We start from the raw sequence: 13,868 nt of genomic DNA on the forward strand, positions 1-13,868 counted from the left end.
GTTTTGCTAGTTTGAATTTAGTCAAAGCAAAGATGGCGTCGAAACAGCACGTGCTTCGCGAACGCATTGTACGGTTCTACGAAACGCATTTCCAGCAAGGAAAAAAGTTCACGGTGGCACATTTTAAGGAAGAAAATATAGTCAGTACGGTATATCGTATCCTGGGTTCCCTGAACGTAGAGCGGAAGGTCGGAAGTGGTCGTCCGGTGACGATAATGACGAAGCAAAGGAAGACATCGTTAAAGAAGCTGTTTGACAACAAGAACGCAACCAGCCTGCGTGACGCCGGTCGGAAATATTGCTGCTCCCACGTATTGATCCATCGTACCCTCAAGATGGAAGGAATCGTCTGCAGGAAGAAGACGAGGTCGCCGGAGTACACGGAGGAGCAGATTGAGACGGTTAAATCACAGTGTCGGTAAATGACCAAAAAATACCGCGGGACGTCATTCGTTCTGGCTGGCTGGCGTACCTTGAGGAGATATGTGATTGAAAAAATTCTCATTTTTTATTTAACACCCGCTATGTACTTAACTCAAAGTTGGTGTTTTTGGCACCTCATCCCACCTATTGAATCGGCTAATATATTCGCTGATTTCTTCCAAAGTGTATATTGTCCAGCTAGTACCGACTCAGCAGGATGTTTCACTGAGCAGGATATTTACGAACAACTGTCCTCGCTTGACCCAAATAATGGTTCTGGTCCAGATCGCATACCCACCGCCTTTTTAAAACTTTGCGCAATACCTTTAGCTGCCCCGATTTGTAGTATAATAAACCGGTCACTATCGGAAAGATCGTTTCCCAGAGCATGGAAAGTTGCGTCCATCACACCGATTCACAAATCTGGAAATATTAACTATGTAGATAATTACCGACCTAGATCAATCTTGAACTCAATATCTAAGATTTTTGAAGTCCTAATGCATGAACGAATATCTGAGGCTCAACATGGTTTTATGAAGCGAAGATCAACCGTGACCAATCTGATGTGCTATGTAAGCTCACTGAGTAACAGCATGGAGAAAGGTTTTCAAGTGGACTCTGTTTATAGTTATAGACTTCGCAAAAGCGTTTGACCGTGTCCCGTACAAAATAGTTGTAGCTAAGCTGGATCAGCTAGGTTTTCCTGAATGGGTGCTTGAATGGATTAAGTTATATCTATTAAAAACTCGTGCTCGGAAACGTTTGCCATCCCATTTGGAGTTCCTCAAGAGAGTCACCTTGGACCGCTTCTTTTCATAATCTTTGTAAACGACCTGTGCGCAACTCTTCAATCCGACACTCTTTTGTATGCCGACGATCTGAAGATTTTTAGAAAGATTCACAGCACTGTAGACTGTCTCGCCCTGCAAGCCGACATCGTTTAATTAGAGAGTTGGTGTCAGATGAACGGAATGCAAGCAAATGCGAAAAAGTGCAAGATCATTAATTTTACCCGATCAAGAAATGTTATAAATTTTGATTACCAGCTATCCGGCCTCTGTTTGGAAAACACAAAATCTATTCTTGATCTAGGGGTTAAAATCGACAACAGGCTCACCTTCGCCGAGCACATCGTCCTAACCGTGGCAAAGGGATTTGCAGCACTTGGGTTTCTTCGCCGAAACACAAGGGATTTTGACGACACTTATGCACTGAACGCCATCTACTGCTCGTCCGTTCGTAGTATCATGGAGTATGCTGTTCAGGTATGGGCTCCCTCTCAGAGCACGCTATGCTTCCGCCTCGAACGAGTTCAACGTAGCTTCGTGAGATACGCTCTCCACCGTCTTCCCTGGAATGACTCACTCCGACTCCCGCCTTATGAGCAAAGGTGTGCTCTGATAGGCCTAACTACACTAGAAAAGAGTCGTATTGAACTGCAGCAAGCCTTCATTTTTGAAACCTTAAAGGCAGAAACACAATACAGCGTCGGTCGTCGCGTCACGTCAGCGGTCAACGCTGTCGATAAGTACTAAAACGCGGACGCGACGCACCCGACGATTTTTGCATCACAATTCAGCGTCAAGAGACATCTTAGATGTCTCTTGACGCTGAATTGTGATGCAAAAATCGTCGGGTGCGTCGCGTCCGCGTTTTAGTACTTATCGACAGCGTTGACCGCTGACGTGACGCGACGACCGACGCTGTATTGTGTTTCTGCCTTAACCCACCGTGTTGACTCCTCATACATACTGCAACGTGTCAATATATACGTTTCCACGAGGACAATTCGGCGACGCCAGTTCCTATGGATACCATATCACCGTACTGTGTATGGCCGGAACCATCCAATTGATAAATGTTGTGAAAGTTTTAACTCAATGAGTCATTTGTTTGATTTTAATATGTGTAAACGTAGGTTTAAATTAGTTTTGAGCAGAATTTCTGCCACCTGGTCCCAGTCAAGATTCTCGTCGACAGTTCGGATTTCAGCGGCTAGGCTTCGCCGCCACGAGTTTCTGGGCCTGCCTCTTTTCCGATGTCCTTCTGGATTCCAGTCCAGCGCCTCTCTGCAAATCTCGTTTTCATCTTTTCGCAGCGTGTGCCCAATCCATAACCACTTACGTTCCCGAATCTCAATTTTTAGCGCCCTTTGATGACACCAGCGATGTAGTTCCTCATTCGAGATCCAGTTGCCAGGCCACCAAGCGCGAGTGATATTCCGCAGGCAGCGGTTTACAATTACTTGCAGTTTTCGCGTCGTTACCGCATATGTGCACCAAGTTTCGCATCCGTACAGCAATACGGATTTGACGTTTGAGTTGAAGATTCGGATTTTTGTTCGTAGAGAGATCTGGCGTGAGCGCCAGATGTTTCGGAGTCTCGCAAATGCAAATCGGGCCTTTCTAATCTGGGTTTCGATGTCTTTCCTGGTACCAGCATCAGGCATTGTCTGGCTACCAAGATACTGGAAGCACTCCACTTTCTCAACTGTTGCCCAGCTACCATGAATTTTATAGAATCAGTATTTTTTTTATTGATTCAAGGACATTAAAAGATAAATAACATAACTACAAAAACAACCAACAAATAGGTAGTGAGAAAAAAAATTAAAAACCTGAGTATTACGGCTTCGTATGGCTGTGACGAATTATCAATGTAACATTTCTTACGTAAGATTTTTCGAAACCTTCCCCCCCTCCCCCTATGTGCTTACGTAATTAGTGAACGGCCCCTTAGGAAGTTTGATACTTCTTGATAATTAATGTGACTACTTGATAATTAATGTGAAAAGAACACAATTGAACAGAAAAAGTCTTAGTTAACTTGAATCAGCAGCTATTTAAAAAAAAAAAGTTGGTTATCTAAGAACCAAGAGCATTGAACTTAAGATTTTTTTTTACTAATATCATTTCTTTTTTTAAATTGCGACCCAGAGATGGGTCTTGACTCAAACATTCAGTCAGCGAAACTTTTTTTGTAGAGAAATGAATCCAACTTAGATGAAATTTCAGGGACTGGATAAGAGAAAATCGATGTTGAAAAACATGCGAAAAAAAAATTCGCCTTGTCTCCCGGTGAGACTTGAACCCACATCTTGCGCCTCTCCGGGGCCCATGTATTAACATTCTACTACAGGAGACCAACCTGGCGTATGAATATTATACTGGTTGAGTGTCGATGTCTATCGGAATGAAGGGAATAGTTCTCCCATGTGATCATAATCATTTTTCTTGGTCTATTTCTATTCCCATCATTTCATCTTACGGTAGTTGGAATCAAGTTTGGACATTTTTAAGCACGGCATGATTTGCATTGCCTTCTCATATCCTGCACGGGTTGTCAGCTATGATGAGAAATGATGCGTTTGCCGTATTTGGATATCCAGCCAATTTCGGTGTTTGTCACCGCCTTATTTCTATTTTTAAATTGCGACCCAGAGATGATTTTTTTGTAGAGAAATGAATCCAACTTAGATGAAATTTCAGGGACTAGATAAGAGAAAATCGATGTTGAAAAACATGCGAAAAAAAATTCGCCTTGTCTCCCGGTGAGACTTGAACCCACATCTTGCGCCTCTCCGGGACCCATGTATTAACATTCTACTTTTTTTTTCGCATGTTTTTCAACATCGATTTTCTCTTGTCTAGTCCCTGAAATTTCATCTAAGTTGGATTCATTTCTCTACAAAAAAATTATTTCTTTTTTTTAACCCTTTCCTTCCCACGAGGTTTTTCACGTTTTAAAAATAGAAATATTGATTTTCAGCTGAAGTTCTAGAACAAAAGATGCATAATTTAAGCCTACTTTAATGATCCATTTGATAAATTTGGGTTTTGAGGTGGATCTTATGTGCTCCATTGGGAAGATAACAACACATAGTGTGCAAATGAAAAACAGGAAATAATTGCAAAAAAACGTGGAATTTCATCACTTTATTGATCACAAACTAACATGATCCTATTTGATAAAAATCTTCTTTGGTGTACGCATCCCTCGAAAATCTATTTATTGAATATTTGAAATTTTCATTCTTGCCTTGAACAATGGCCGCCATGACACTTTTCGCAAGAAAAACAAAACATGCCGTTTTTCGAGAAAATCACGAACTTTTACAAATATTTGGAGACATGTAGTCATTTAAGAAGATGAAATAACTATCCTGAAGCGATTTTTTTTGTTGACGAAAGGATATTCATGAGTATTGATTAGAAGCTTCAAAAGAAGAAAAGTACGTTTTGTTCCCAGTGTATCACCAGTGATCCACTTTACTTACACAAAAATTTATATGTTTTAGTTAAAATCTAAGTAAACCATCAATTGATTCTGCTTGCATATGCAATCTTCTGCACGGCAGTATTTTTATTTGAGGGAAATTATAAAAACTTGTCAAGTTATTGAACAACAAATGACGACTTGATTTAAATTCGAAAATAATCCGACTTTTTTGTAGCTTTTGATCTGCCAAGCAAAACCTAGCGAACCGAATTTCTTCAAATTTGGTGCAATGTTTCTTCACTCATATCTACACATTCGGTGAAAAAATGATGTTGATCCAAAGCGCCCAGTTCAAGTGCGAGCTGTGCAAAGTTGTGGATCACTTGTGCTACCATGGGAAGGAAAGGGTTAATGGAAACATGATCTAAACCATAGTGATCAAACCGATTTTTTTATTGATTCTACAAATGGCTTAACCTCTTGTACATAACCGGTCAAGTGTTAAATAATAAATTGAGAATCACATGTTTATCTTAAAATTAATGAAAAAATCGACAATATTTCGAAACACGTTCAAATTTTTGGTCTTCAACATTACCTGTGGATCAGGTGTGATTCGTTTTTCCAGCAGAATTTTACAAACATGCCATTTCATATGTCCAAAATTTGGACAGCTTATCAAATAGTGATCAGGATTGGCATTAATTGCTCCACAGTTTGCACTTTCAATTATGCGGTTACAATGAAGATGTGCTAATTTTATTTCGAGAAACGAACTGCATATACGGTGTACAATCGACAATTTTATGTGAACTAACGAAATAATGATATTTGGGACTGAATTTCTAAGAATTTTCTGAGGAAATTCAGAAAACACCCTGACCCTGACCATGGTTATAAGGTTTTGACCTAAGTTCTAAGCCAAGACTTGACTTGACAAGTACATTACACTTCTCCGATCCTAGTGCCATGACTCAAAGTAGAAAGAACCACAATAAAAGTTTGAATGAAAAAAGTCAAATAGTCAGTAGCATGCCTTAGGAACGTCGAATTGTGTAAGACAATTGGGTGAGTTGTTTCGAAATGGCATACAATGCAATATTCAATACTCAGCTATATTCTCTTCCAAATTTTAAAAACCTTACTTCTGAAATAAGCGCCCGCTGTGAGCGATACCTAATGTTTGTTCCAATAGAGTGGTTCATAAAACCACACAAATCGTTAAATTGTGGTTTTATCATCGGAAACACATGTTCCCAGAGCCAACCGAAAAAAAAATCCGACCAGAACAATCATTATTACTGATACATATTAGCCCCTTTTAATTGAAACTTGTTCAACGATTATGAGATTGGATGTGGTTTAATTTTTTCTTAGTTGATTCGTTTCGAGGTTCCACCGTTTTATGCTACGTTGACCACATTAATCGTACGTAATGTGTGCTTTTCTGATGGTTTCGGAAAACATATCGAGCTTGAAATTGAAAAGATCAAACTCATTTGCGATGAAACTGAGAATACACTCTATGAATCTCATTAGACATATAAATTTTAAACTGAAAGTTAAAAAAATAATCTAAAATGTATCTTAAATACCTACTTTTTTAAACGTAAAGTATAATAAGCGTCAAAAATGGCATCAGGAAATGATTATTTATGATTTTTTTCTGGAAAGCGAAAAAGTATTCTTGCTTACTTTTAACCTTATCTCATCATCAACGGATTTCGTGGATAAATCAGAATTTCCCACTCGTTGTCGTTGATATGAATGGTTAGGGGTCATAAATAGTGTTTTGATAAGAGCATTTTTTTAAGCTGACCATGACCAGCTAGAATTTTAAGCAACTGAAAATTTAACTGTGTTTTTTTCTCTCTCTTTCTTTTCCAGGTAATATTCTATGATTCCGACTGGAATCCAACGGTTGACCAGCAAGCAATGGATCGAGCTCATCGCCTCGGTCAAACCAAACAAGTAACCGTCTATCGGTTAATCTGTAAAGGTACGATTGAGGAGCGAATTTTACAGCGGGCCCGAGAAAAAAGTGAGGTGAGTATTTTGAAATTTCAAATTTTTAATTCAATCCAATAACTTTCGTTATTCAAATCATGTGTTCAGTTGTTTGTAAATTATTATATGCAGCTAAAATGACAAATCGATTGCAATGTGGCACACTTGCTTTTGCTGCTTATCAATGCGCGCTAAATATCTGAGTTCGCATTTTTCTTATCTTAAGGTGGTTGCTCCAAGTACCATCCTGTGTTGTAGCATTATTGACAAACACATTAAAAATCATTTAAGAGTAATTCTTTAGATTTTCAGTTTGGCAGCTATTCAGCCTAACGCGCGGCCTAAAAACCTTCTTCAAAGGAAATTTTGGTATGAAACATAAAACAGCACGACAATTTTGATGAATATCTCCAAAACCCCGGAAACAATTGGGAAAGGCGCCTCATTTCCTCCAGATGAATCCAACACGTGCTCCGATCGAAGGAATTGTATAGAACGTGCCCCGTGTTCTAGGGTCGCGCGCTAACACTTTGGCCGCGTTTGTTTTCCGGTGCTAAGGAACTATCATCAATAGACGAAAGCGAGCCACCATTTCAGTGAATGAATCGACAGGATCGGAAGACATTTGATCTGAAACGTGCCAAGAACCCGCGCGGTTGATCTTTTGTTCCTCGTGTGCCGCGTCGTCGTCATGTCTGATCAATTGTCGTTTTTTTTCTTTCTTTCATTAATTCGATCAAGCCGGCAGCTAACCGGATCAAAAGCACAGTAAAACTTCCCATAAAATTTAACCATTATGCATTGATTACAAATTAGTTATCGCCTCAAAAAAGACGGTGATATTTTATCACGCGTGATGCGCCAGATCTCCTTTTCTCGTCAAACAGCCATTGATGGATGGCTGGCTGGCAAGTTGCTTCATTGTATCTTTCATTCTCCCCATTCTGGGACGGTTTTTGTTGTTTATTTTGTTTTGTTTACTCAACATACAACAATCTGAGGACATGAGCTTCAATAGAAGCGATAATGATAATGAGGAACCAGCGCGCAAGTGGAGATGGAAGGAAATGAACTTTTGGAACAATAGCATTTAAATTACTGTACCGGTAGCTCTTGGTTTCAGCTACTTTTCTTTTGTGGGTTCAGTATGATGGCAGCAGATAAAATTGTGGTAGGTTCTTTGATGATACTTCAGTTTTTTTTTTCGACCTCATCCATCGATCAATCATGGAAGACCTACAACGACGATGTTGACTCGTTTATAATCTGTAAATTATGAAACCTGTCAAATAATTATCTACAATAATGATTGTGATTTTTTTTATTTCAATTCATCCACTCAAATTGAAATTCTTTTCAAAATTCAAAATCCATGGAGTCTGAAAAGTCTACTCCTCAATAACATTATTATTTCATCAAAAGAGTCTAGCAACATTTTCAAGGCAAAAAGGTCGTGCCTTCGACCAGACCGAATTGAACGCCTTGAAACATTTTTAAAACAACCGACACAAAGTTTTCTATCATTAACACTTGAAAGACCGCACCAGTCAAAAAGACTGGTTGGACACTTTGTTCGCTGAAGAAAAACGACTTTATGAATTTTGAATGTTCGATTTTTGTTGTGAACATCATATTTATGTTAGTTCAAAACTTACAATAGTTAAGTATAAAAAAAAACAAATTTTAAGCATGTTTTATACTAAAAACTTTATAACTCTGCACTGTATAGAAATAGAGTACTGAATATTTCAGCAAAGTTTCATATTTTGATGATATCTACAATTTTGTGGAACAAATTTCGTTTCTATCTCTTCTAACCAAAGATAACTTCACTTCGCGTCGAACATAAAAATTAGTGTTTTTATTTTTATCGTAGTAGGCTGTGACTCATCTTTAACACTTTCACGTTATGGAGAACGATCTAACTAGTAAATGTTCTAAAGACACTTAACAGCTAAAATGAAAGACTTTCTCTAGGAAAAAAGTTCCACTTCAGGCCCTTTGGATCACTGTGCGCTGTAAGCAATATTGTCCGATGTGAAAAAACGTGCAGTCGAGGAAAACGCGATTGAAATTTATCCAATATTTTCAGATTATCGCATAAATTAAGATTCCACCGACAGTTTAATCGTAAAAACGCATTGAAGGCTCCTCAGTTCTCTCGCACCTTCTTCTTCCGAGTCATTAACATTAGATAATATATTTCAAAGCTTAAATCAAAATCATCGGATTTTCAGATGCGTGCTTCAAAAAATTGCATTTTTCATAAAAAAATTTCTAGTGTGACATTCTTGCGTAGAAATTTCAACAATTTTCATAAGTTTGGAACAAAGTGTTTATACTTGATAGTGTTTTTAGGACCCTCTTGCATAGAACGGCAGTATAACTCTAACAATATATTATTCAAATTAATATATGACACTTTGATGGGTAAACCTTCAAGTTGTGTCTTCACAAAGTGCTCAGAATTTGGACTACATTATGTTGTTCTTGATGCTCTTCAATTGTCCTATTGAAAATTATGATATCGTCTAAATATACTAAAGCTTGGACGTCTTCAAGTTCATATAAATATTGTTCATTAGCTTTTGGAATGTTGAAGGGTGGTTTCTTAATTCTATCGGCATTCTGTTAAATTATTTATGTAGAATCCCAATTTTAGATCCAATGTTGTGAAATATTTACTATCTCCGAGATTTCATCATTCAGTGGGATTGGGTAAACAAAAGTTTTCATTATCAAGTTTAAAGCCCTAAAGTCTATCACAATTCTATGTATATTTCTTTTTACCTTCCGCATCGAAATCCTTCTTTGGGATACATTAAACATGGTGCATTCCATGGACTTATATTTGGCATAATTATGCCTTGCCGAAGCATATCGTCAATTTCATTATTAATTGGTTTTTTTCACTGATTCGGGGAACCTATATTGTTTTTTGTTGTCGTTGTCTCTATATCATGTTCTCTGGCGTCGGTAATAGCAAATATAATAATAGTAGGAATATTCCTCACTCCCCAGAAACTTGAAGGACACATGAAACGCGCCTCTATGTGAGAAAAGTTCTTACGAACATGAATAAATGCTATCGAGAAGACCTAAGTTGCCTTAGACTAAATTTCGAAAGCTTCTGGCGAAAACTGTTAAGCTCATTATCACCAAAACTTTGTGTCCCGATCTGACAATTATACTAAATACAACACAAGTATATCTACTTTTTTTTTCATAATATCTTTCATGATAAGTAAGTTGACTTCGTTAATAAATTTTATACTCAAAATATGATATTGATTTATCGGTTCAACATGTTTTGGAGTTTTCAAAAAATCAAATGTGCCTAAATGAAAAGTATTAAAAAGAGCTAATTCTACACGAAGATTTTTTTCCTTTAACAATTTATTCATTTTAGATAAAAGCTGATTTCCGTTTATCAAACGTGCTCCAGATAATAATAATAATAACAATAATGATGTTGTGGTCAACAATAAATTTCATATCATATTGTAGAGTAGATTTTAAGATCAATTTACTTAGTAAATTGTTGCCTTTTTATGATTTCTTTTATGAAATACTCAGTATTGTTCAAAAAGTGAAATTTCCATCAATGATTGTTCCAATTCAAATGAAATTAGAATCTCAAATTGTAGATTTATTAGCATACTCCGTCAGTCGGGACCTTTTTTCCATTCGGCAGGAAACAACACAAATTGAGAACCATAGCAACATACTTTGCTACACGAAGAAAAGTTGGAGTAGGCTGAAATTCCTATGTTGAAAATAAAACATAAACAAAATTTTCTGCGTGGTCATAGAAATGCAAGTTCAAACACGAACTTTTGTAGTTAAGACGCGAACCCACGGTTGATGGAAAGAATGATCAGAGTTTCCTTAGTACCTCAATGTTTGAAATTTCCTTCTAGTAAGAACTTTCTCCAGAAGGTGGTGCTGATATACATGTCCTTGCTGAAGTATATGAAGCATGCTGAGAGTTACCAATGTTGATTATAATATGTTTGGTAATAGTCAACTTGTCCCCTTTAAAATAAAATATGTCGCTGTAAACCAGTGCTCTAACATCATATCTTCCATAGCAATATACTCTTGCTTTTTTAAGTGATTCAATATTCAAATATTCCTGACTACCTTCTCCCGAATGGTTAAAGTTATTCACGTTATTATTTTCTTTTGTGGTACAAACAGCGCAATCTATATTAACTTCCATCTTACATGATCATTTTCCATGATCCGATTGACCATGTTTATTCTTCATTTGCTTTCCCTCTATCCCCTGTGTATCGGAAGTATCAACGAAGGAAGCACCAACCTTTTTTTGCTCGTTTGGCGGTAATTACTTATATTTGCCGCAGCCCGTGGTGTAGAGGATAGCCTTCAAGTCTTCTAAGCCAACGGGCATGAGATCGAATCCCGGTCACGGCATACATAGTACACTTTCTGTGGGTTGGTGGTTTTAGCATTTGTAAGATGTTAGCCATCACATCCTCGAAAGTTGTACGCCTAGAGTTAAGTGAAAAGGGAATCTCCTCGAGGAAACATCAAGTTTCATTGAGATCCTGTGTGCGTTTGTGTTCGTTTTCGTAATTGTTAGACTTTATAATCAATTGGACGCCGATGTCTAATAGAAAACTTGTGCGATCATTCGAATTTTCAACTGTGGGTTTCTCAAACAAAACCATCCATCACATGTAAAAGTTGTTTATGGTATTGTTGTTTCTGTGGTTGTTGTTGTTTTATTTCTATTGTAATGATTTTCTCTCTTTTATTAGGGGAGAATGAGGATACTTGATCCCTGAGGATACTTGATTCCTTTGCTTCATCTTGAAAGCGGAATGTCTCACAAATATCAAGTGGTTTAGAAAAATGTGCCAAATAGAAAAAAAATACAATAATGCTGTTACCCAACAAATAAAAAAAAATTTCTCGTGTTATTGAACTTTGATCGAAAAATTTAACAAAATGTGATTTGAAGATCTTTTCTTATCACTTTAAATGTTTCCTACATGAAAAAATTATAATGAAAATATTTATTCCGATAAGTCAATCGTTAAAGTATAATATGCACTTCAAAATGCCATATTTTCAAAGCAACAGTAAACTCTCAACTTTTTTTTAGGAAAAAGTTTTCCAAAATGTATGTTATGGGTTTAATTGATCCCTAGAGTCCAAAAAGATATATTTCTCTTCTGAATGGATCGTGATCATTGGCAATCACGAAATTATTAATATTTGTCCAATATCTAATGTTTATCCAGTTATTTTCTTTTAAAAAGGACTCAAAATACTGTATTTATCTAAAAATTAGAAAATTTCGCTGCAATGACTCTAGGGTAGTGAACAAACTTTTAGAATTTTCTTTGTATGATACTTACTTACAAACTGTGAAATAAGAACAAATGACCTTAAAAATATCACCTTAAAAATATCCCATGAAAATGCTTCTAGCTCATCTACGGGTTCATGTCTCGTTCTAACTTTTGTAGCATAGAAACTTGAAATTGCACGCTGTCAGAATGTTCAAAACACGGCGTGTTGCTAAATTTCCCCAAGAAGATATGATGAAAATAAAAAAATGGGATCAAGTCTCCCCATTCTCCCATACTGTAACTGTTCCTTGGCTATCAACGAGATGCTTTTGAGGGATTTAATCTGTTATGTATGTCCAGCAATTCCTCTTCATCCTCGCATTCAATCTGGAGCCATTCGAGTAAATCCAAAACGGCTTGTTCCCTTGAGATTTTCCTGCTAGACCCAGCGTTCGGCTCCTTAGCCATCCCAGGAAGTGCCTTCTCAGCGTGGCTGCTAAATATGAATCGTTTTCGTAATTCGAATTGCTGCTGTGTTTCAAAATAGTTTAATTGCTCGAGTTTTGTAATTTTGATATGACTCTGATTTATTTTGGTTTAGGGTCTCGATTTCGTTTATAGTCGACTCTATAGAAATAAATACTTTCGGTATGTCTTCTGCAAATTAATCAATTTGCATTACAACGGATAGTAAGTCCTCCGATTTTCCAAAAAAAAAACTCTGGAATGTTCTGCGAGGCGTTCAGCTTTTAAAATTTTTAATTAGTGGGGTTTGACATTTTTAATTTATTAGAATTAAGAGATCGGGTAGAATTAAAAATATCTCTGAAAATCCGATCTTTTAATTTTTCTAAAAGAAACTCAAAACTAGTGTCGTTTAGGTTCAAGTCAACTGTTCTACATTAAGAATGCTATAATCTGAATGTTCTTCAGCAAGACTTTTTTGAACAAGAACATTTTTTGAAAATAGGTATCTTTCAGTTAGGTATTACCTACAGATGTCAATCCAGCACGATGGCGTCATTTATGAGGATTCCATTCGACCATACACATGGCGTTTAGCCGGCCAACAACCAATAGTTTTAAGCGAGTTATAGGGTAACGAACTTATTTTGGACCGGGTACATATTTTGGACAACCTAGCAGCTTTTTCCAATATTTCTCTCATAAATCATGTTTATCATGAAAATTTTGAACAAATATAGTTTAAGCAACTTCTTATGATTCTAAACATATCTAATATTTAATTTAAATAAGCTGATAAGGAAGAGAAAATTAAAATTAAAATTGATTTTTCACAGTTGGGTCGAATCAAGCCCATATCAGGAGGACGGGTCGTTATTGGAGTCAACTTTCAAGAGGTTTTCTGCATAATAGTGATGGATTTAACAACTACAAACATATTCACAGCTATGATAAAACACTTGAAAACTAGTTTGCAAGCTCAAAGAACCACAAAAACTTGTTTTAATAGCAATTTGACCCATGTCGAAAATAGGTCTTACTTCATTCCTTAAGGACTTGTTTTGGACCACTCAACATATCCTGGGTATTAAACTTGCTGTTAAATGTTCATTAACGTAATAAGACGTTTTACGATAATATGAAAAGAATTATGCACACTTTTCCAATCGACTGTTATAAATAAAATTTTGAATTTTGGCATTAATTAAATGTAATAGACTCGCCAAAGCTCATTACTTTTAATGATGAAAATGAAAAATTATTGACAGTTTTTTTTTCAAAATTACAACCATTCAGGGTTGTTTTTCGAAAAAATATGCTTGGTTAGATCGAAGAGGAAATATAAACCCCGTCTAAGAGAGGGTTGGAAAAAAACGACAACAAATCTGTATATGTAGCGAGTTTAATTTTTGTATCAGTTGAAATATCCCA

At 36.6% G+C, this 13,868-nt stretch overlaps 1 protein-coding gene across 1 annotated transcript in view; it reads left to right on the forward strand.

Moving 5' to 3' along the window:
• LOC129745599 (chromatin-remodeling ATPase INO80) overlaps positions 1-13,868 on the forward strand; it is a 71,462-nt gene that overhangs the window by 24,908 nt on the left and 32,686 nt on the right. The window contains exon 9 of the mRNA XM_055738764.1: positions 6,532-6,690. Coding sequence (XP_055594739.1) covers positions 6,532-6,690 — 159 coding nt within the window. The remainder of the gene's footprint in view (positions 1-6,531; positions 6,691-13,868) is intronic.

The sequence above is a fragment of the Uranotaenia lowii genome, chromosome 2 (assembly GCF_029784155.1).
Source record: "Uranotaenia lowii strain MFRU-FL chromosome 2, ASM2978415v1, whole genome shotgun sequence".
Taxonomy (NCBI): domain Eukaryota; kingdom Metazoa; phylum Arthropoda; class Insecta; order Diptera; family Culicidae; genus Uranotaenia; species Uranotaenia lowii.